The 24,035-nt window shown below is 36.9% G+C and overlaps 2 protein-coding genes across 4 annotated transcripts in view; both read left to right on the top strand.

Moving 5' to 3' along the window:
• The first annotated feature begins 1,441 nt into the window (after positions 1 to 1,441).
• LOC106937063 (E3 ubiquitin-protein ligase pellino homolog 1-like) lies at positions 1,442 to 19,454 on the top strand. Its single transcript, XM_015018382.1, has 7 exons — positions 1,442 to 1,696; positions 8,720 to 8,886; positions 15,089 to 15,218; positions 15,431 to 15,532; positions 17,068 to 17,265; positions 17,359 to 17,547; positions 17,834 to 19,454. Exons 2-7 carry the CDS (start codon positions 8,777 to 8,779, stop codon positions 18,410 to 18,412), a joined length of 1,308 nt encoding a protein of 435 aa, XP_014873868.1. The 5' UTR covers positions 1,442 to 1,696; positions 8,720 to 8,776; the 3' UTR covers positions 18,413 to 19,454.
• Positions 19,455 to 20,706: 1,252 nt separating this feature from the next.
• vps54 (VPS54 subunit of GARP complex) overlaps positions 20,707 to 24,035 on the top strand; it is a 49,352-nt gene continuing 46,023 nt past the window's right edge. The window contains exon 1 of one of the 3 annotated variants that reach the window (XM_015018376.1): positions 20,707 to 20,872. The gene's annotated coding sequence lies outside the window, so the exon portion shown is untranslated. The remainder of the gene's footprint in view (positions 20,873 to 24,035) is intronic. The other 2 variants (XM_015018373.1, XM_015018374.1) reach the window with 2 other exon arrangements.

Raw genomic sequence — 24,035 nt, 5'->3', positions numbered from 1 at the left:
AAGGAGGAATGCATTTGTTTTGTCATACAGTGATTTTTTGTTATACTGGAGCACTTGTCATTGGAGGTACTCTGTTATTACCTATTTTTAATGCTTGACCTTAGTTCTATTACTATGCGCGCGCACACACACACGCACACACATATGCACACCCACACACACAGACACACACACATGCACACACACACAAACACACACACACATATATAGGAGGGAATATAGAAGGGAGGGGAACTTTTTGTGAATATTTACTGTAGAAAATTTGTAGTATTTTTTACATTAATATCTAATTTTAGGTTTTGAAATAAGTAAAACTGTAAGACTTGAAAGACGACAACTGGGTGTTGGGAGAAAATTAAACAAAACAAGTAAAAATGGTTATTGTACTTAAAAGTAGCACTATTAATTTGCACATAAGTTAATATTTTTGCTTGTCTGATGACATCATTTTTCAGTATTAAACCAAATTTTTTCATCAATTAGTACTTTAGTAGCCTTAAATTTTTAAGTTTTTACTCTAGTGTAATTTCTTAGATGGCTATATTTTACTTTAATGGAAATACGTTGAAGTAGTGTGAGTACAATTTTTGGTTTCTCCACCTACTTCTGCCAGGAACATTTAGGCAGCAAGTGCAGTAGAAGAGCGTCCTCAGGAGTACACAGACTGTGACTCATACCACTGAAGTCTATACAGGTTTGTCCTGCCTGTATGTTGCCCCAAGGCGTGTTTTCATCATTGTTATTGTTCTTTTTCTTCCAAGTTCTCTGGAAGACTTGGTGAAATGTACAAATAATCTAAGGAGAAAAAAGTTCATGGCAATTAAACTGTTGCCTAAAGCAGTCTTGAAGTGAAAAACCCCCTGAAAGTTCTTCCCATGGCAATTAAGTAAAATAAAAAAAAATAATTTCTAAAACTAGGTATTAGGTAGGAGGATTCATATATTTGTACTCCAAAATAAAGACATTCAATGCTTCTTAGCACAAACAAAAATATATAAACAAAACAAAAAGCAGGCCAAGCCGAATGACTGGTTGAATATTTTGTTGTTGATATACACATGGTTGAACCAGAGGTAGGCAAAATGTTTGCTCAAGTAAGAGTTGCACTACTTCTACATATTTATACCCAAGTAAAAGTAAAACGTGGCTTTCCAAGAAATTACTCAAGTAAGTTTTAAGAAGTATTTCGTAACAAGGCTAATCAACTACTGATCAGAACATTTGCTTTGATACTGAGAAATGTTGTCATCAGACAGAAAAAAAATCAAGTTATATACAAATACGCGTATTTTACATTTTAAAATATAAAACTAATACATATTAAGTTACTCAAATAAATGTAACTTAGTAATATTAAAAAGATCTCAGCTGAACAGTGATGAATAAATTCAGCTGGGGGACCTATACAAGCTTCCGGTTTAGTTTTATTTTGAAATCTTCCCGGATGTGGGAACCGTTTATAACTACTACGGTTTCGTCAGAGCTCAGCGTCAGTTTAGAGACGAAGCAAGTTTCTGTCTTTTCCTCCGAGTTTTCCGAAGATTACAAACTCATTAAACTACCAGCGGATATTGCAATAAGGGCAACATTTATATATTTAAGCTCATCGTTGTTTTTCTTTTAGAAAATAAAACCCCAACTATTTCAGTTTCCGAACAAAGCCACCCGGGAGAGATTATACACGACTGTAACTTCGGTGAGTTTATTTGTTAATCATATAGCTTTTCCTCATTCCTTTTAACCACCTATTTTTCCTCAGTGTTGGCGTCGAGTCATATTAAAAGCTAACAACATAGAGCTACTTTTGACTTAACCGACCAAACAACTTTAAATAGTTAGTAGTAGTTATGGTAAATGTTAAACTACTGTATTTTTTTCCTAGCTTTAATAGTTAGCTCATTGTTAGGACTAACATCTGTCCTTAAACGTTAAATATCAGTCTTGTGGGATAAAAGTTAGCTCCTGTCTTGACTTATAGTTTATTTATTTTTCTGTTACCTTACCTTCAAATATAAATCTAGTTACTCTTTGTTTTTAAAGGACCTTACACTTCTTCTTCTTGTACTTTTAGTTTAAAATTTTGTGTTCTGCTTATTTATACAGCAGTGAATAATTAGAAATGCTGATCCAATCCTTTAATTACAGGGCACAGCAAACACTCCTTTAGGTTGCGCTCAGTTTAAACTGTCAACGGATCCTTGAAAGTTGTCCCTGGCAATGCTTGAGCTTAATAATTTTTATTTTTGTCTCCTCTTCAGTTGTAGTTGACACCACTGGTCCGTCACATCCAAACTGACCAGCTGGCCTTTCTTTGTTCAGCACCACAAACTGATTAGCATGCACCATCCCACTACCACTGCATCTGTCCCAGCAGACGCTGCTTTTGTTCCCCATTTAAAACTTGGGTCTGTGCCCTTTTTGTTCCAACTGTCCCCCCATTGCATCAAAAGCCCATGGACGGGTCGACCCATCTCCACAGGCAAAGGTTGACCTGAAACCTAAACAACGCGTAACCTTAGTGAGCATGAATGGATGCTCAGTTAAGGTGGAATAAAAGTGATGGTCTCGGTTCAGCCTACCACGTCCTCTAACAATCATATCGGTCTCCTTTTTAACAAAAAAAAAAAATAGATAAATCAGTGGCTCAAAAAGATATATTTCAAATGCTTAATTACTAGCTAAATATTTTCCTTTTGAATTCAGTTCAATTCAAAAATACACTCAGTAATTGTTCTTCTAAATGAAATCTTGAAGTTTTATATTTTACCCAATCGCTAACATTTGGCCATTACGTGTGTAATTTGCCAGTTCATTGCTATGAAGTTTACCAGAAACCGTGTGCACCATAAACAACCATCTCGTACTGCAAAGAGAGAAGTGCCAAGCCGAACAAGAGGGTCGTAATTCAGTATTGGAAGTATTCGCTTCCTCCGCTGCCATTGCTAAAACTACAGCCAGACCACAAATCTAAAGCAACTCAGAAAATCAATATCATTGTTCACAATTTTTTCTTCTGTTCGCTGATTGGCCAGGTAGAAAATCTACCGGAGAAATCCAGATCAACGGGAGAAAGTCCAGACGGTGCGTTGACGGTCAATGAGAATCGAGCGGAGTTGCTGTTACTTTTTCAGTTGTCGGACAGAATGTCTAGACGTGACAGCTGCAGCTTCATTCTTCTGCCCGTCGCTGCTAAACCCACAAACCCACAGCTGGACTCTCTCCCTGCCTGCAGTAGGCTCGCACTTACTAATAACAGAACCAGGGTGCAAAAACTCTGCTTAATTTGGCGTACAACACTCAAGATTAGAGGCTACATTTCAGAAAAGCGGAAATGTGCGTGTAGCAGCCAGAAGCGACCTTTCTTCGTAAAGAAGTCAAAGCTTTTCCTACGAGTTTTCAGAGCCTTTGCTCTTGATCACGTTGTTTGTGATACTGGGAAGAATGGCACTCAGAAATAGGTTAATGACACTCATAAATGTGCTGATATGAAAGTGTTTGTAGACAATGGCCTGTGGATTGCTCTACTTTTTTATTCCCAAAAACATTTTTTTAGCCAAAGAACAGATCACACAACTTGTTCTCATAGCAGAATTCATGAAATGAGACTTTGTGTCCCCACAGTCAGGCACCAACGCTGCGCTCGTCCGTCTGCTCTGCCTTGTATCAACAGATAGTCGTCATGGTAAATCCTGTTGTTTTGAAACTGCGTTGAATTGGAGCTGTTCTCGCTGCATTTGCTGGGTTTTTATAACTGCTGCTTTGCTGATTTTAATATTAATTTTTCAAATTTTCACTAATACCTGTCCATTGCAAACGATTGCAACTGAGGAATGACATTAAATGATTTTTATTTTGAAAAATGGGCATTCTCTGCTTCTTTGCCTACTGGAAATGATTATCAGAAGGGATAAGTTTTACTTATTTCAAGCAGAAACGGGTAATAAAGATGTATTTTGTGTGATGTTTTTTTGTTCCAGCTCTGTACTTGTTTCATACAAGTACAGATGAATTGATGAACATTTTCTTGGGTCACAAAATTGTTTTTAGTGTAAGAAGATTTTCAAAAAGACAAATATTGCACTTAATATTATTTACAATGACTTTCATCTTCACCACTGCCAGGATTTTGGATGACTCAGCTTTTTTGCAACGTAGTCATGCAGAAAAATGATCCAGGTCTGAATGACGCCTAAAGCCGTCCGGCGGCCTCGTTGTGGCTAAACTCAGTCCTGCTGAGTCGTTTGTTGCCTGTGTGGATAAATAATTTAGAGGATGAAACCTGCCACTGCTTTGCAACTGTCGAGTTAGCTGTTACAGAGTCCTAAAATAAGCTTTTTATTTATTTTTATTTTGCAGATGTTGAAACTTGACGCTTAACAAAAAGTGACTGCGACTGCAGGTTTAAACGTCACGCACATTGTACTTTACAGATGGATGTAGTTTTCTTTATGTAGTTCCTTATTGCAAATACAATTTTGTATTAAAATAGACAATTTAGCTAAATAGTATGTTTATTGGATTGGGTTTTTGTGTGTTTTTAACTTTATAGGTTAAAACTCGCTTTAAGTTTCAGTACAGATTTACTTTATATAAACTAAATACTTTATAATTTAGTCTTTAACAGTGTGCTTTGCTGTGTTTATTTCTGTCTTTTTAGTGTACTTTCCAGGATAATTAGTAGACATCAGCCTGTTCAGTTCCTGCATACTTTGTGATGCGTGATGTATGATTTAGTTTGAGGCTGCGTTGGTAAACTAGTTTTCCCTGTTCATGTTGGTTTAGACAGAACAGTAAATGCAAACTAGATGAGCCAATTCTGCCTGTGACTAAATGTGTTTTCCTGCACGACTCGCTTGTTCCCTGATCCCTTGTGATGTTTGTCAGAAATGTGAGTAAATCTGCTCTGATAGAAGTGTTGGTGTAAGGAAGAAACTCATTTTGGTTTAAATAGTTCTGCACAAAAGCAGATGACACTTATGCAGAATTCCCTCATAAAAACATTTTAAAAAATGATCACAAGCCCCAGTCATGCTTACGCTAATACGTCACTATTAGCAGTTTATAAAACAGGCATGTTGTATTGTAACTTTCCAGAAGATCTGTACTAATATTGCATCAATCAATATGCAATTCTTGCAAAGTGCGCAACAGAGCAGAGACGCATGCAGTGTAAATCCGGGGTGATAAAGAAGTGGTTGCTTTGCATGGAGCTTTTTTTTTAATTACCTATTTGACCTCTACTGCAGTGTAGAAATGTAACTGTACTGTGCATTCTTCATGGACTCGTTCCTCCAGATGGTCATCTTGCTCTCAGCCCACGATTTGCATTCATCTAGGGCTGCACCGACTGCAGTTTTCTGGCCAATTGCTGATTACCAATCTTTAAAAAGCATGACCTGCCACTTCAGATTTTGGCCGATACCAATTTTATTTGTCTGAAATGTTGCTAAATGTAGTAAGAAGGTTGCTGAGTTGGTAATACTGGTGTGACTATTAAATGCAAACATGACCTAGTGGGCCTGTCTCAGTCAAACCTTTCTCATGGAAGAAGAAGAAGAGGACAGTCATTGATTTTAGACCTTTGCTGAGGTCGATAAATCGGCTTCACATGCTAGTCAGCTGATCTCCTAAAATTAAGAAATTTGGCTCCGATAAATTGGTGCACCCCTGCATTTAATGGATCAGTAAAAATTGCGTCATAAAGAGGGGGATAAACTAAACTTTTATACAAGTTGCATCCTACTATAAGTCCCAGGACAGGCATTGATTCTGCATTTAATAGCAAAGGAGCCATGACTAACTGTATTTATTGCTCAAACAATAGTTTTTACCAGGCCCCAAATTATTAAAAATCCTTTTTTATTGGTCATATGTCAGAAACAGAAGTTTTTTCAAAATCATTTATTTATTTTAAGCTGCAGTCAATGATTAAATGAATGTATACACAAATTTTTACCTCTTGATTTGAATTAAATGGGTTGCTTGATGTTGTAAAATAACTTTCTGATGAGGAGGAATTGACAGGAAGCTCTTTTAAAACGTATTTATAGTAGTGCTGTTTTCTTTTAAACAATCTGACTTCTTCAAATGATTTTTTTTTAAACCTTTCAACCCCTTCATGCTACTTTTTCACACCTTTTAGCTTTCTCTCTCTTGGTATCTTCTGATGCAATCTTGTTTCCTGTCTGTTCGCTCTATTTATTTTTTTTCCTATCTGTAGTATTCTGAGGTAATTTGCAGCAAAAACGTCTTCAGAGTCTTTGCTGTGGTTTTTGGATAAACTTATCAGCTTTCTACTCTCTGATCTTTAGCTGCTCTTCACTAAATACAAAAGGTTAGATGGGGCTTTTCCAGACATAATGACCACTCAATTTGCTTTACACTGGAGCCACATTCACACGCACACGCACACACACACACACACACTTATGCACTAATTCACACACGTCGGTAGTCAACTTGGATAAGTGCCTGGCCTTGCACATCGACGTGACAGCAAGAAAGCTGGTATCTAATCTACAACATTATGATTGCAAAACGACTACCCAGCGGTAGTCGCTCAGCGTATACATTTTCATTAGAGAATCCTACAGAAAAAAAAATATATTTTAGCCACAATCGCTCTAATCCACCCTGCCGTCTCCATGTTTAATGTTTGATAGTTTGCTTCCTTAACACTTTGATGACTTGGTGCCATAATAATGGATCTGAACTCTAGAAAAATGACTGACCAACACTTGAGTTGTACAGCAGGACAGTGATCAATTTCACACCCGCAATTCTAAATCTTTATAGCTAAAATAAATAAAATTAAGGTTTTGGACGTCATGAAGGAGCACACTGTTTACAGAAGTAATAATAGATGAGGCAATTTATGGATTGATTTTAAAGTCAGCAGGATCGTCACTAGTGACAAGATAAAAGAAGCTAAAAAAAGAATAGCAATGGTCTTTTGTGGAGCATTGACTGCAGCTTCAGTAGATAAATATGTTGGGATGCGTAGTCAGATTGTGAAGGAACGTAAATTTTACGCCATTGTTTTATGTCTAGATTTACCGCGCCTGACTTCTTCTGAAGCAGAATTATGACGCTTGTCTCACATTGATGATGTAAAAGTTGGATAAAATGCCACATGGCTGCTCAGGCTCTCAGGTGCTTTGAAAACTATTGGATACCTCTCCGATTTAGTATCTCTTAGGGAAGTGGCAAAAATCAGAGGTTTTCTTTTTCTTTTTGGGTGAAATAAAATTGCATTTTGGACGTATTTGCCTGCTGTGTGGATGTAGTCTTTTACATCAATGTGACCTATGAACTTTGATGCTGGGTGCAGTCTTGATTTATTAAAGTCACACAATCAGAATGTCATATAGGTCAGATCTACCCTGGCACTTGTAGGCAACCATACGGTATGCCTGAAATGTCAATGAGGGACAAAAAACAGGCCGATCATGCTGGAAAACTCCAGTAAATCTAAATTAACTGTTGCATTTTTATTTATCTATTTTTCTCTGTTTTTATTATATTTTTCTGTTTTCTGGTGTATGATATTATGTTGTATGATTTTGAAAAAATGTTTTCTGAACAGCTTGTTGAAAATGAGAATTTGGTCTTAATCAACTTACCTGGTTAAATAAAATAAAATAATCCTGCTAAGAGAGGGTCAGAATTCCTCCACAGCAAAGTAAAATACATATTAATAATAATTTTTTATTTGAAGGCACCTTTCAAAGAATAAATCTATAAAAGGAATATTAAAATGTCAAACACAATTAAACATTGTATATTGCCAGCTATAGGACTGCTTATGTTAATTGGTAACCATCACAACTGGTCTTATACTCAATTGGTTTAGATAGTGGTTGTTTTTTTAACCTTTTGATAATTGCAGTTTCCAAAAACAAAACAAAAACAAACTTTGGATAATATTCATCCATCCACCTTTGTCCCTAGTGGGGTTGGGAGGGTTGCTGGTGCTTATCTCCAGCTAACGTTCACCCTGGACAGGTCGCCAGTCTGTCGCAGGGCCTTTGGATAATATTAAAAAACAAACTGCAAACAAAACATTTCCACACACCGCAGTGGCTCCTCCATTGTGGGCTCCAGACCAAGGGAACCTGACTTGGGAACATTTTTCACAGCATATCTTGAAAATCCAAGCATCTCTCCCTGCTGACCCTCTCTTTGTCCAAAAATGGGAAGATGACGATGTTGATAGATGATAAACATCTGTTGAGAATGAACTGGAGTTGCAGATTTACTGCAGAATTTGTCATATAAGCCAGCAGCGTAAGTTGCATTTCTACCCTCTGCAGGTCATGACATCATAAATACGCTTTTGCATGAATGCTGAGCTTGTTTCTTTCTTTTTCTCGGAACAAAGCATTTTTACATTTTTACCAGCGTGCTGCTTAGTGAGTCACCCTGCTGCAGACGTAAATCGCCTCCATTTTACACCTCACAACCCCACTCTGTGTGCTGGGGTGAATGCATACATTGTTTTACCAGTGTTTCCCCAAGTACAAAGACAGTGTGGGTGTATCGAGGAGTATTGAAGCTGTGAGTGGGGCCGTGTTGAAGCCTTTCTCTTTGTGTGTTGTGCAAAAAGGTGTTTTGAATTTTAAATGAAAAATGTAGAATGATTGTCCTCTTTGGTTGGTTGAAGAAACTTGTTTGATTATTCTTGTCTTTCATAAGCTTGATTATTGATTTTCGTCATCAGATGGAGGTGCTCTGACATTCCTCGAAGGGATAACTCGAAGTGGCAAGGTCCTCACACATGATCCCTCAAAGGGCTGCACAGATGTTTTCACTGGGTCAGGAAAACATCTCACCCTCCCCGGCTTCCACCAAAGGACCAGTCAGATATGGAGAGCTCATCGTGCTGGGGTAAGATGCTGACTGTTTTGGGTTTTAGAAATGCCCAAATTAAAGTGGCATAAACAATGAAGCATGCATTGCTAAAATGGGAAGAAAAATATACAAATGACCTAATGTGTAAAGTCTAGTTTAAAATACAGAATAAAACACATCAGGGAGTCAAACTTCACTATAAAAGACGGTCTGTTTTCATTTGTGGTTTGCGGGACGTCCAGGATCATCTGGGTAATGGCGCTAAGTACTTTGGCTGGACTATAATAAAAGTTCCTTTAAGTAAGCAAGTGTCAAACCATAGACGACAAAAACAATCTTAAAATCTGTCCTGAACTTCAGTACTTTGTCACTAAGGTCTTTTCAGGCTACAACATTCGGTACAAACCACAAAGAGGTGACTGATCTGAATCAAGGCTGTTATCATGAGTGAAACTAGCAAAAATAATGGAAACAAGAAGTAAAAAAAATAAATAAAAAATTCACTAAACTTGACACTGCAAGAAAAAGAAAACTGAAGCTGTAGTGAGCGTTCTCAAAATTAACAAATTAACAATTTTAATTGTGGAAAATGTGCTTAGTTTGCGTGTCATTTTATGCCAGCATACGACAGGAATGTAAGTCTTACTTTGAATATAACTGTGTTTTAGTTATAAGCAAGTGCTTTTAAGTGCAACAAAATAAAATAAGTCAAACCTTAAAGTTGACATGAAATGCTCAAACAAAAACCTGCTTTCATTGCATTTTTGAAAGTCACTATGCCACATACGTTTTTTCCCCAGGTTGGATGTTCATTTGCAGTAAATTAAGACATTTTCTCGATTTTTATAGAACTATTTTAATTTACTAAGCAGTTTCAAAAAACTAAAAAATAAATTGTCAGACAAATGGTTGAAACGATTAAAAACTTGATTTAAATCTGCATACAAGGAATTAAAAGTTGTCTAAGCAAGCAGAGATAAAAACTGAGATATGGTTTTGGTTTCACTTGAAGTCTCGGTCTTAGTTTGGGGAAAAACGGATGTCACAACTTTACTAAATATAAAAAGATATCAAACATGATCTTTTTGGTAATTGATTGGTAAATGTGCCATAATCCCAAGAAAAGAATGCTGTGGGGTCTTTTTTTAGTCAATTTCCAGTTTAGTTCCCATATTGGAAAAATATGTATTTGTACTGCTAACAGAAAACATAACATCCCTTATTGTCGTACTTGACACACTGCTTAAACTCGCAACTGGGTTCTGATAAGCTATGGTTTTAAAAAAGGTAGCATCTATGGATCTGTGAGTAAAAAAATAGGTTGTAAAAGATTGTTCCCTCTCAAGAAACTCATGGGTAAATTTAAGGGACAGCACTAGATTGTTGTTTGGACTCATTCCAGGTTTCACAAAGCAAAAACTCAAAATCCTTCCATGTATTTTTGGTCTAGTTTCTACTGCCAGTATCATATTTCACTTGAAATAGAACTAAACTAACTTACAAGTAACTTCTTAGCAAGATATAGGAGCTTGTTTCAGACCAATAATTCCTTAATATTGATGAAAAAGTTCTAGTTTAACTTGTATTTCTTATTACAAGTGAAATAATCTGGTGGAATTAATACTTTTTAAAATCAATACCAAAGGATTACTTACTTAAAATAAGGTAACATCTTGCTAAAGAAAGTTACTTGTAAAGTAGTTTTATCTTCAAATGGTCTAAAATATTTGCACTAGACATTAGACAAAAATAGTAGGTGAGGTTTTGTGTTTTTGCAATGTTATGAAAACACAGAAAACTATGCAAAATACTAAGGATGCACCGATTGCAGTTTTCTGGCCGATCGCCGATTACCGATCTATTAAAAAGCCTAACTTACCGATTCCGATTTTGGCTGCTACCTTTTTTTTTTTTTGTCTGAAATGTTGCTCAATGTGTAAAGAAAGTTGCTGAATTGGCAACAATGGGGTGACTATTAACTGTAATTGCGCAGACATGATCTGATCGGCCGGTTTATCAGTCAAACCTCTCTCACAGGAGAAAAGAAAAGCACAGTGGTTGATGACATCGGTGGCTAAGATCGGCTTCACATGTAAAAATCGGCCGATCTCTGATCTCCCACAATTAAGGAAATCGGCACCGATAAATTGGTGCACCTTTACAAAATACTACATCTGGATGAATACTGGAAACCAGTAATTTATTAGAAACAATTTACATATTTTACTGGTGTACAGAGAACATCTTCCCCTCTGAAAAACCGTTTGATTGTCGCAAGCAATCAAGCTTGCACTGTGTTTTTATTACAAGTTTAATGAAAACACTCTTATTTTTCTAGCATCACGCGGACAAAAAAAAGCTCTGGTTACACTCGTATTTATGAAAACAAGCACTCGTGTAATCATAACTGGCAACGCTGGGTCTTGGCTCAATCTATCGGTTTATTGTTTGGCTGCTGCGTAACTCAGCTTAAATCCAGTCAAGTGTTGAGAAACCCGACCACAGCAAAGAATTCAGCTGACTTCCTGACTCGGAGCCATTCACTGCGGTTCAGGGAAGTCGAAGGACGTCAGGAAAGTTGTGGCTACTGCGGTGTGAGACTTTTTGTTTGCTTTTGCATTGTACTGTCCCCATATGAAATTAAACAGTCTGGGAGGCTTTGCAACCCGTCAATTATTCTACTCATAAGGCTTCATTTTAAAGACCCATATAGTTTATGCAAACAGAAGCTGAGTTTGGTGTGATTCAGTGGAGCCACATTGGAAGTGGGGGTGGTCTGACCTTGTCTATAAAAGGAGGGAGGGAGTTTCTGGGTCTGAATTGCAGGAAGTGTGCATTATCCATTAAGAGAATAGCTTGGCTTTTAACTGAGCTCCTGTTTACTTGACCTGCGGCTTAAAGTCTGGCTCTGAAGATAACCTCCAACTAAACTGACTTTTTAATTAAAGCTTCTGTCATCTTAAATGTCATGGAGTTCATAAGATGATAATCTTCTTTGTGGTGTTTAGCAAACTAATTAAAGTTAGATTTGTTTGCTGTCCTTGTTGTTTCAGTGGACTGATTATGAATCGCCAAAACTCTGCAGCCTCGTCTTGAATCTGGATAGAAAGTGTTCATTCTTCTTCTACAGAGATTTCTCCAGTGAGCCTGTGAACAAAATATACTACAGAGAAAACCTCCATTACAATTTGCACCTACGGACATTAGGAGAAGGATTACTGAGTAAAATCCATTTAAGAATATATTTATCTCCAACAGATCCAAAACATGTTAATGTTAATTTAACTGCATGTCCAAAATGCATGAAATATGTGAGTTTTAGCAATAATTTGCTGGTTGTTGGAGATCATTTTCTGTTCAAGATTAGATCTTAAACCTCCTGATTTAAGTTAGCTATTGACGAATGAATAGAACTGAATTATTCAATTTATTTTACTTTCAGCTCATCTGAGTTTCTAGGAACCTTTAAGTAGTAATCCATAACTTTGTTTTCCTGGGGAATAAATATGATGTGAAATTGCAGCGCTTTTCTTTTATCTACTGGTCACCAGACTGGGCAAGGAGCCAGCCATGTTTATCTTATCACCACACACAATGAACAGGATGGAAAGGGAAGCAAAATGTCCAAACTGAGGCATCTTGGGTTCACCGTCTCCATAGCAACTGTTAGCTGCATCTAGAGAGCAACCGGTTGTGTTGGGAGATATGCCAGAAAAGAGCATATCTGTCCAACCATCACAAATGTAAAATGGTGTAGTTCTTCGATTATTACTAGCATAAAATAATATGCAGCTTATGTGATACATATTGGCATATTAAGTTTCACAAAGATATTAGAGAGTGTCTTAATTATCTGAGGAATATTTGAAATGACAAAACCTTACGGTGTTTTCACACCTGATTGGGAACCAAAGTTGCACCATTTGCTACGTTTCCAGCTGGTGCAGTTCGCTTTCACACTACACTGTGTCAAATAAACCAAACCCTCTGAAAAACCTGTTCACCTCCTCACCTGCGGTGGCGCTGCACCAAGAACCACTAGAGGAAACAAACAAATACATCTGGAGAAGATGCTGAGCGCAACTTCCTTCTTCACGAAATGCAAACAAAAACGGAATGGCGCCAGACTTTGGCGGTTCTAGGATTTCTCTTTTGCCTTTGATAAAAGACGAAGTCTGTGAGATTGTTTTGTTTGTATTTACCCAGAATGCTTTGTGCTACAGTCCACTTCCCGTTTTGGGAGTGGTCTCTGGTCCACTTGGCGTTCACATTTGCATTCGAAACACGGCAGAGTTCACTTCAACCAAACCAAGGCCAAAGTTTGTAGGCGGTCCAGAGTTTGTTTGTTCCACATCAGAGTTTGTGCCTTCGCTCCTCCCTATATGAACCGGGCTTTCTAGACAAATGAACTAGAGTTTGATGGAAGAGGACCAAACGGGGCTGGTGTGAATGCACCCACAGACATGCATGCTTTAAGAATTTAATTCCTACTCTAAAGTGTTCACGTAGTTCTTCCATGTTCAACTCCACCCCCTTCACCACTGCGCACATATTCAGTCCATAACCCCATAGGGTTGAATTACTGGATTCAGAACCAGCTTTGTTGTACCACTTGAGTTTTGGCATTAGTTGTGCTGGATGTCTCTAAATTTGATTCAAAAATATTTATCTCAAAGGGAAATTAAATGTTGTCCTAACTCATACCATCCAAGTCTCTTCAGAGAGTGGTTGTGGATGTTGATGCTGAGGTCAGGATGGATCAAGGAAGCAGTCAGTCCTGCAACAAATCTGAAGAAGCCTCTGACTGAAGACTGTCGCTGTATGACGGACACAGAACTAACGCCTTTAACAGATATCTGCGCTATATTCCACAGTAACATGTCCTGACACCATCAGTTGTTGGCTAATCCATCTTCTGTACTTATGTCACTCCTTAAACCTGCCGTAAAGTAAAGGCCCAGACTTGTTGAAACGCTTCTATGCAGCATTATAGAGCCCAACTGTGTAACTTCAGGTCTGTGTTGTGTTTATACTGTAAAGCGTTTTATTTATGCCTTATGATTGGATGGTTGCTACGGAAATCTTTAAATCCGTACGTGATGATTAGATTCTTTGGGATTTCCATAAAAACCCTGAAACACTAATAGATCTTAAAGGGCTTGTAGATATGACTGCATATCTTGACTGCAAGATGAAATTAAATGTCATTTTTTTCATACCAAGTCAAATTTCTGATTTTAATCTTTTTTTTTTTCCTCCTCGGTTTTTCTAAAAACAAAATCACAAATGACAGAGAATATTTTCAAAAAGTGGCTTTTATTTAATTTATCAAGATCTGACGTAATATCTCAGTCTGTGTGGTTTTTCTTCCAAATAGACAGTCTGCTTGATGTTGATGTGTTTAAAGGTGAAGCATTTCCTTATTTATAAAACAGAAACCACAGATTAACTTCACATTTAAATCTTTATTTTTCATGTTGGGAGTTTCATAAAATTACTAATTTATTCTCCTAGTGTTACAACTATTCTGATAATTTTGTGACTTTTTTGCATATTATTCTCTTTTTATTGTCATACACTAAAGCCAGAATTTTAATTTAACTAAATTTTAATTTAGTATCATTACGATTTCATTCTTGTATAATATGGCTTTATTCGGATATTATTCCAACTCTGTAAGACTTTGATTTCATATTATTAAGACTTCACTCCCACATTTTATGACTATTCTTGTAAAATTGACTTTATTTTGATATTATTTTCTTACGACTTTATTCTCATATTTTTATAACTTTATTGTTGTACAACTGATCTTGTATGATCTCAACTTTATTCTCATATTATTGACTTTATTCTTGTAATAATATACCTTTATTATTGTTTTGAATTTATTGTTGTACGACTTTTATCTTGTGTTATACAACTTAATGATGTTCCAGTGTCTGGTGGAATATCTGTCTTAATTCACCTGAATTCAAAGTTCAAATAAATAGAAACTGTAAAACACGCTTATCAAACAAGACGGCCGCCGCCGTTTGAACATTATTTTGATCTATGGAAACCAGAGGTGAACATATGTAAAACAAAACAAAGAAACAACATTTCCAGAAATTAAATAATCAAAAACCAAAGATTTGGTTAAATTGGTTTATCTCCCAGCCCTCTTGTCTGATTATGTCGTCCGGAAACATTTGCTGGCGCAATGAGTTGATAAGCTGCTGCTGTTGTCTGTCTTCAGGTGTAATGGCTCTCTGCCGTCTGGTGAAAGAGGGAGGAGGAAAAGCCGCTTCGCTCTGTGTCGCAGAAACAAGGCGAATGGCGTGAAACCCAGCACCGTGCACACATCCTGCACTCCTCAGGCTGCCAAGGTGAGAACTCAAACACACGAGTCCATTTGCATCACACTGATTCGAGCCTCTGATACAACCTTTACTGCTGTGACTATGGAAATAAAAGGCAGCTGGAAGATCCTTATCGTGTACATTTTCTCATCTGTGCCTCTAAGGCTCAAGGAAAGTTTTATATACGTTTGATTCTTTATGTTTTAAATATTTTGTAACCCTTTGTGTGTTTTTTAAAGGCTATCAGCAACAAGGAACAGCACAGCATATCATACACACTGTCTCGGGCGCATACTGTAGTGGTGGAGTACACGCATGACAGCAACACAGACATGTTCCAGGTGTGTAGCCTCCATTCTCACCTTGCTAGCACATCAAGATTAAAGTTTTATTTTATTTTTATTGCTTGCTTTCTTAACTTGTATCTTGGCTGTAAAATAGTGTTATTAAATTGTGCATCAATTAATGATTGTCAAAGTTGGATGTCCATGATTGTTGGGTATTATTATATTTTAAATAAAATACAACATTTTATAATTTTTTATGTATTTTTATTATGTCTTTGTTATCTTCAATAACTCTTTGAAGAATCTAAATCAATGAGTTACAACAACATTTAATTTCCCTTTGGGATTAATAAAGTATTTTGGAATTTGAACTAAATAGTTGTTCTGTAGACGCAGGACATTTTCTTCGTTTTATTTGTTTTTATTTGCAGCATGTTTCAGACATCAATAGAAAGATCGAAATTATTCACAATTTAAACTTTTTCGCTGTATGTCACATTACAACTTGTGGTGGAACTCCATTAAAAGTTTTCACTGTGTTACTTGTAGAATCTGTAAAAATTTGATTCAAAAACTTTTTTCTGCCAAGTTATTGAATATGCAAGTTCATAAAACAAAATAATTTGTTGTTTTTAATCTGTAATTCAACCATCTGATTGGTGCAAAGTCCCATTAAACCCATTTATCTCTCAAATGTTTCCCTGATCATCCATGTAACTTCTTTTAAATAATAAATCTGTAGAAATGTGGGCTGTAGATGCTGACATTAGCGTTGGGGACGTCTGTGCTGCTGCTACATGTTTTGCATTGAGATGCTATTTTAGGCTTGAATAACTTCATATCTGTCTAGATAGCTAAACATCTACATATGTGTGCTCTTGACTTATGGCACTAAAATTCCCCCATACAAAGCTGGTATCATCATACCACAAAAGAGCAGCAATTGATTTGGCAGCAGCAGGTGTTTCTACAAATTATTGAAGTAAATATAAATACACACCCACACTTCTAAGCTTTTTAAAATCATTTGTTTTCCTTACAATTTATAATCATGGACTACAGCTTGTAACACTACAGGCTGTACTTCAAATGGCATGAATACCTTTTACAACACACTTATCAATAATTAATTGGCCTGTTGCATGACAAATTAAAATGAGCTCAGTTTCCATTTGCATGATTTATCATTTTTGTCTTTTCTCTTTCTACCAAAAATTGGATGATAAAAGCTTTCATTCTGGTCCTTATTTTGAAGGACATTTTAGTTTAGAGACTTCATAATTTATTTTAGTTATTATGTTCTGTTTGTTTATTTTGGATATTTAAAATGTCTCCCAGTTCTTGTGTTGAATGTTTATTAGAATTTAAAGTTTAATGTTTTAGAATGTGTATTTGCATTATTATGCCATTAATGTTATATTACTTGAAAATGGTCTCAAAATAATATTATCGTTTATCGCAATAACTTCTGGGACAATTTACCGTCCAACAAAACATCACTGACAGGCCTAACAATAAAAGGAAATGGGACAGAGTTAATCTCAGATTCTTACTAAGTCTTTGCTCTGTAAATGTACATTTGGTTACAGATCGGCCGTTCCACAGAGAATCCCATCGACTTTGTGGTCACAGACACTGTACCGGGCGGGCAGAGCCTCACTGACGCTCAGACAATTCAGAGCACAATCTCCCGCTTCGCCTGCCGCATCATCTGCCAGAGGAACCCGCCTTACTCTGCTCGGATCTACGCTGCAGGCTTCGACTCCTCCAAAAACATCTTCCTCGGGGTACGAATCGAGAACCTCGAAAGCTACGTCTATTTTAGCTCTGCGATTCTTCACTACTTACTTTCTAAGATTTGCATAATGCTCTTGTCACAGGAGAAAGCAGCCAAGTGGAGAATGCATGACGGTCACATGGACGGGCTGACCACAAACGGAGTTCTGGTCATGCATCCTTGGCAGGGTTTCGCCCAGGACTCCAGACCAGGTGTGTGGAGGGAAATCTCTGTCTGCGGAAACGTCTTCACACTGCGAGAGACCAGATCTGCTCAGCAGAGAGGCAAGATGGTGGGTAGCGCTTCCTTAAACATACATTAATCTGGTTTATTTCTCAACATACAGACCCATCCAATAAGTTAGAATGTTATTGGAAGATTTGTTTGTTTCAGTAACTCTTTTCATGAAGGGAGTTTGAGAAACAGGACAGAAGACATTGCCATTTTTTGTAAAACCTTTGTGTCGATCCCGGTGAAGTGGAGCTTTAAAAAAAACTGACCTTCACCCACATGGATATTGAGGGACATTTATGAGACTTCCAGTGTAGCATTAAAGTCCTCATTTTGGCGTTTTGCAGGTGGATTCTGAGTGCAACCAGCTGGTGGACGGCTCCCTGATTGACCTCTGTGGCGCCACGCTCCTGTGGCGTACAGCGGAGGGCCTCGCTCGCACCCCCACGGTCAAACACCTGGAGGCGCTGCGGCAGGAGTTCAACGCCGGCCGGCCCCAGTGCCCCGTCGGCTTCAACACCCTGGCCTTCCCCAGCATGCGACGCAAGGACGTGTTGGACGAGAAGCAGCCGTGGGCGTACTTGCGCTGCGGACATGTCCACGGCTACCACTGCTGGGGAGGCCGGCGGGCGCCCGAGGTGGAGGCGGAGTGCCAGGACAGGGAGTGTCCCATGTGCCGAGCGCAGGGGCCCTACGTGCCGCTGTGGCTGGGCTGCGAGCCGGCCTTCTACGTAGACGCCGAGGGCCCCACTCACGCCTTCGTCCCCTGCGGCCACGTCTGTTCGGAGAAGACGGCAGCGTACTGGAGTCAGATCTCGCTGCCGCACGGCACCCACGCGTTCCACGCCGCCTGCCCGTTCTGCATCCACCCTCTCAGGGGAGACACTGGTTTTGTCAGACTCATCTTCCAAAGTCCTCTGGACTAAAAATGACTTCTAACGGAAGAGGAACAAAACACCTGGAAGTGTGAGGTTTCTAAAAACTGAAATTAAATTTGTTAAACACAAAGTGCATTTATGGGTTCCTGTCACTTTTTTTTGAATATCTAATGTGTCTCTGGCTGCGTTCTCCTTCAGAGGAGGATTTCCTCTCAAGGAGCGTCTTCAGAAAAACTCTGGGAAAGTGGTAATAATTTTTAATTTGCCTTATTTTTCTATTTATTCTTTTACCTCTTGTTAGTACTGTGTTTTTAAAGCAGTGCAGAGATTAGCAGCAGCAGGATACCAGTATGTCCTTCACTCTAAAGACTAGTAATGCCAAGGGATGATCATTATTTTGGTCCAGTGTAACGCTGGAGTCCCTCTGTAGCTCTGACAAAAACACTGGATTAAAAAACAAGAGACAAACTGTGTACAAACATTTGTACATCTTCTCTTTTAAAATCAGGTCACTTCCTTCTTAAATATCCCATTATTATAAGTAATCTGTAATTTTATCTACAGATGTAGATGTGGGAAGCTTTTGAAACCCTTGTCTTGTGTCTTAAGTAGTAATCTTTCTATTTTTTTAAACAAAGAACTGTAAACCTCAGACACTGTAAACCAGCAATTTTCCATTATGTGGGCAATAAAGTTTTTACCAAACTGTTGTTGAGGATATGCAACATCTTTCTACAGCGCCACCAAGTGGCTGAATTTACTGCTTTTTTGAATGTAAGAGATGATTTAAAATATCCTCAGCATGTACTCCTCCTCTAAGTCAGTATTTTAACATTTAACACTTTGGAAACGTTTTAACATATTTTAAATTGTGTCTCTGTACGTTTGTTGGTTTATGGTCTTTTGGGAAACTAAGCTTGAAAACATAAAATCTTTCAGGTTTAATTTAAAGTCAATACAAATAATATTATAACCACTTTACTGATGCTTGATGTTTCATTTTAGATTTTCACTGTTTTAGTTTCATTCAGCTCTTCTGCCCTCTTGACTGTTTTTGTACTGTCCAAACAATAAAGACTGTTGATCATTACTAGCTGCCTCTTTATTTTGTCAATCTAGTTAAAATACTGTTTTAATTGGAGAATATTTCAAAGTTACAGAAGTTTAAAGACCATATTGTTCATCGAAAGAAAAAAACAAACTGAATTAAGTTTTTTACTCGAGTAGCACAACATATTTTTACTCGAGTGAAAGTGAACAGTGGCCACCCAAGAAATTACTCAAGTAAAAATGTATTTGGTATAATGGCTACTCAAGTACCGAGTTACTGATCTTAACATCTGAGTTAATTCTTTAAAATGTTAAAGTTCAAATTCTGCACCGTAATAAACAAATACAACATAACCCATTCAGGCAAAAGAAAAATGCTTAGCATTTTTGGTTTGTTCTTCATTTGATGTATTTTTATTAATTTAACTGCTTTTATATTGTTTGACTCTTTATTTGTCTATTTGTTCACTCAGTTAGCCACATAGAATAAATAAAGTGATTCTATTCTATTCTAGGGTTGTCAGAAATGTACTCAAGACAGAATTGTGATTCTTACTCAAATAAAAGTAAAAAGCGAAGCAAAACGACTAGAGTAAATGTAACTAGTTACTACACACCTCTCTAAACTTGTTTTATGTCAGTAGAGGTGATTTTTTTGTGTACACTTTCTGAATAAAACGTCTGAATTACCTCCAGAAGTCATCGAAGCTTGGCAACTGCACTGCAAAAACACAAAATATTTCCAAGTAATTTTGGTCTAGTTTATAGTGCAAATATTTTAGAATACTGGAAGTAAGACAAAACTTACTTACAGGTAATTTTTAGTAAGATACGGAGGCATGTTTAAGTAAATAATTCCTTAATATTGATGAAAAAGTACTTGTTCTATTGTTAGATAAATTAACTTATAACATGGGAAAAATGTCTAATAAAATAATCTTCAAATGGAACAAGTACCTTTTCATCAATATTAAGGAATTATTTACATAACAAGCCTTTACTTTTTGCTAAAAAGTGCATCTACTTTTTGCTAAAAAGTTACTTGTAAGTTAGCGTTTTATTTCAAGTGTACAAAGATATTTGGACTAGAAACCTGCCTAAAATACTTTGTAAGATTTTGTGTTTTTGTAGTGTTGCTATTTATTTATTTTTGTGTGTTGCTATTTATTTATTTATTTATTTATGTATTTATTTATTTTTGTGTGTTGCTATTTATTTGATTCAGGTATTTTGGAGCAGATTTGCCTCTAAAAACTGTTCTGGCCAGCAGGTGGCAGCAGCAACCCTGCAGAGAGAAACTGAAGGAAAACAGTTTTGCTTTGCCTCAGCGGTGCTTGATGGTCATTGTACCGGTGCTAGCTTGTTCTGTATGAGTGTTTGTCATTTTCCTCGCAGTTCCTCCTGCGTTCCTGTGATGCTGAAGAGGAGGGATACCTGCTATTGCGCTTTACTAGACAGGTACGGACATGGCTGAACTCCACAGTCACTGAACATTTTGTTTCGTTTTTTTTTGTGTGTGTGTGATCTGGTTGGTTGCTCTTTTTAAGCCTGTTAGCATTAGCCAGTCTACGTGTAACCGCAGCTGATAGCATTAGCATTAGCTAGGGGCACAGACAACAGATACTCTGCGCCGTTTCACCTTGTAATATCAAAAGTAAAAGTGCTTGCTTACGTCGTGTTTTTGGTATTTTGTTTTAACTTCGCTGTCGGCTCTGGTAATAGTAATTTAACAAGCACAGGCGAAGAAGAGAGCTGAGCTAAAGCTAGCTGGTTAGCTCCCGTCACTGTTGCTTTTTTGAAGGGAGCCTCAACCATGATCTGACAGTTCAGCCCAGCAACAGAAAGTCTCAATAAAAAGTTAATTTTTACCTGGAAACATGTCAGTATTGTCCCCTACCAATCAGCCTCCCTCTCTCTGGCTATGCTGGCTGTAGGACCCGATATGTTAATGTCTACTTTATTTCTATTGCACTTTACAAACAAGTTACACTTAAGTGCTGCACTGGCAGAACAACAAATTTGATAGGGGTAAATAAAACACACAGACACAATTAATGTAATTTAGTTTAAGAGATTCTACCCAAGATCAAAATAGAAATGAAAATATAATTAAAAGGTCAAAGAGGCGATATTAGGAGCAGCACTTAAATGAATTAGTGGATTAATTCAGTTTAGTTCAAAATACTTTCTTTATCACCAAGGAAAATTTAAATGTTATAACTCGTATTACCCCAAATTGTTGTAGATTCTGATGGTTGTGGGAAGGAAGGGTCTCCCATAGCCAGTATGTGCTACAGGGTTCAGAAATAGCCTCTGACTGAAGACACTGTGTTTTTCCTTCACTGTTGCGTCTCCAGTTCAGTTTGTTGTTCAAAGGAACATCAAGGTGTTTATTCTCCTGAACCTTCATGTTTTCTCCCATGATGAAAATAGTTTGATCTAATCTTGTTTCTTTTAAAATCTACATCCCTCTTCCTCATTTAGTTGACATTTAAAATAAGATGATTGTTCCCACAGCAGGACACAAAGTGCTCCTTCAGCCCTCTGTACTTCTTCTTCATGTCTGAATCACCTGACGACTGCAGTAATCTCAGTACTTCAGGACTCTGACATGTGAAGTTTTGGTGTTGCAACAGAGAATGGATGTTCACCTCCACTACTTCTCTATGTTTATTTTTATTACATTTTTTTAACGTTCCTTTACTTGTTAACAGTCCAGTATACACATGAAAAACCATAATATCACATCACACTCTGGATTAAACCAGTTCTAGTATTTTGATGTCCATCTGACTCAGAAGACGCAGAGATTAATATTTTTATTTATATTTTTTCCATGCATTTTATTTTACCTCTGATAATAATTTTGCCAATTTCTCTGGGAACTGAAATATCAACCTTTAAGGGAAAATTAACTGCATTGTAGCAGCAGAATCTCTTCTTTGCCTCCAGAAATTTTTAGATGATCGTGTTCAGACATTTGCCACAGAGTCAGGAAACGCTTGGACATTTTAGATGGAATATTTAAAAGAACTAGAGCTGCACAAAATAGCGACATGCAGTCATTCTTGCAATATCTGTGCCACTGCAAAGGACTGCGTGGATACAATCTTTGGTTTAATATCTTTGCTCCTTGTATGTATTTTACATGCATCTGCAGTCTTCATGGCAATAATGCATACTTTTCCAGCTGCTTGGTCCTTCCTAGATGTACATACTGAATATATTTGAACAAGTCTTTTAGAAAATTAAAGAAGCGGTTTGGACCCGAGTTAATTTTAATAGCAGAGCCTATGTGGGCTCTGAAACAACACTTTTCTAAACGGTTCTTTCTCACTATGAGGCATTTCCTTCCTTTTTCTGCCCAGTTGTTTCACTGAAACTGACATTAAAACACCGTTAACTGAGTCCCGTAAAGGTTCAGTGATCGATTTAAACATTTAGGATATTCAGCAATGTTTTAACTATGATTATGAACTTTTACAAATGTCAGACCTATATGATCAGACGTTAATGTTTTTCTTAAATATACTCGTTTATGGTCTAATTATTCTCTCTTGGGGGGAAAAAGGCAGGTGGAATCCCTAAGCATAATTTGCATGGATTTGAGAAATAAGAACTATTGGTTTTATTTGAGATTTAAACTGTCTCTTATCTACTTGTAGGAGGTAAATTTACATCAAAACCCCATTTATTACTCTTCCGTAATGTCTTTGCAGGACATGTTTTATGGACAGAAAATGGTGGAAGCTCAGATTGTTTCTGAAGATTTTAATAAACAGGATTTATACATATCCTCAATTTCAATCTGTGATCACTGACCAGAATCAATTAAAAATGTATGTCAGACTGTAATCAGTGCAGCTTCCTTAGACACAGTGGTATTGTGCTGTTAACACTTTATTTGGTTCCTTAAAGTTTCATAAATCTGTGCCTGTCATGGGACTAGGGCTGCAACTAACGATTTTTTTTAGTAACTGATTTTTTTTTTTTTTTTTTGATCGGATAAAAAAAAACATTCTTCAGATTTTTCTTTTAAAGACTTAAGCCTCTTTTTGTAAAATTTTTATAAATGCATTAGAAAATACACATTTTTATTAAATAAGAAATTAAACATTTTACTCCCTAAGACGGTATAGTTTTAATTTAATGTGCGCTTGATCATTTGTAACAAAACAAAACCCACCATGTGAAAAGCTTGTTTCCTTCTGCTTGTCTTAACATCGGTACGGTGTAGCGCTGATGTTTCAGAAACTGATAATTGGGGAGCAAAAGGTGCTAAAAAGATTTTTTTCTTTTTATATTTTTTACATAATTTGAATCAGATGAAGCTAAAGCTATGCTACATGAGGAGTTTTGGATAAAACATATTTATAGACCAGATTTTTTTTCTTGATAATTTGGAAGGATGAAAAATGTATAATTTTCTTTTCCGCTTAGTTTGAAATTCTTTTTTTACTAAATTTTCTCAGTTTTTAAAAAATTATTTTTTACTAAATTTCTATTAGGTGAAGCTAAAATTAGGACATTTAAGTAGATTGGGATAAAAAAAAAAAAAAAAAATATATATATATTTATATATATATATTTTTTTTTTAAATCAAAAATTTTTTTTTTTTTT

The sequence above is a fragment of the Poecilia latipinna genome, unplaced genomic scaffold, assembly GCF_001443285.1.
Source record: "Poecilia latipinna isolate Pla-1442-1.1 unplaced genomic scaffold, P_latipinna-1.0 Scaffold2268, whole genome shotgun sequence".
Lineage (NCBI taxonomy): Eukaryota > Metazoa > Chordata > Actinopteri > Cyprinodontiformes > Poeciliidae > Poecilia > Poecilia latipinna.
The sequence above is the reverse complement of the archived record's forward strand: the minus strand, read 5'-3'. Positions and strand labels throughout refer to the sequence as shown.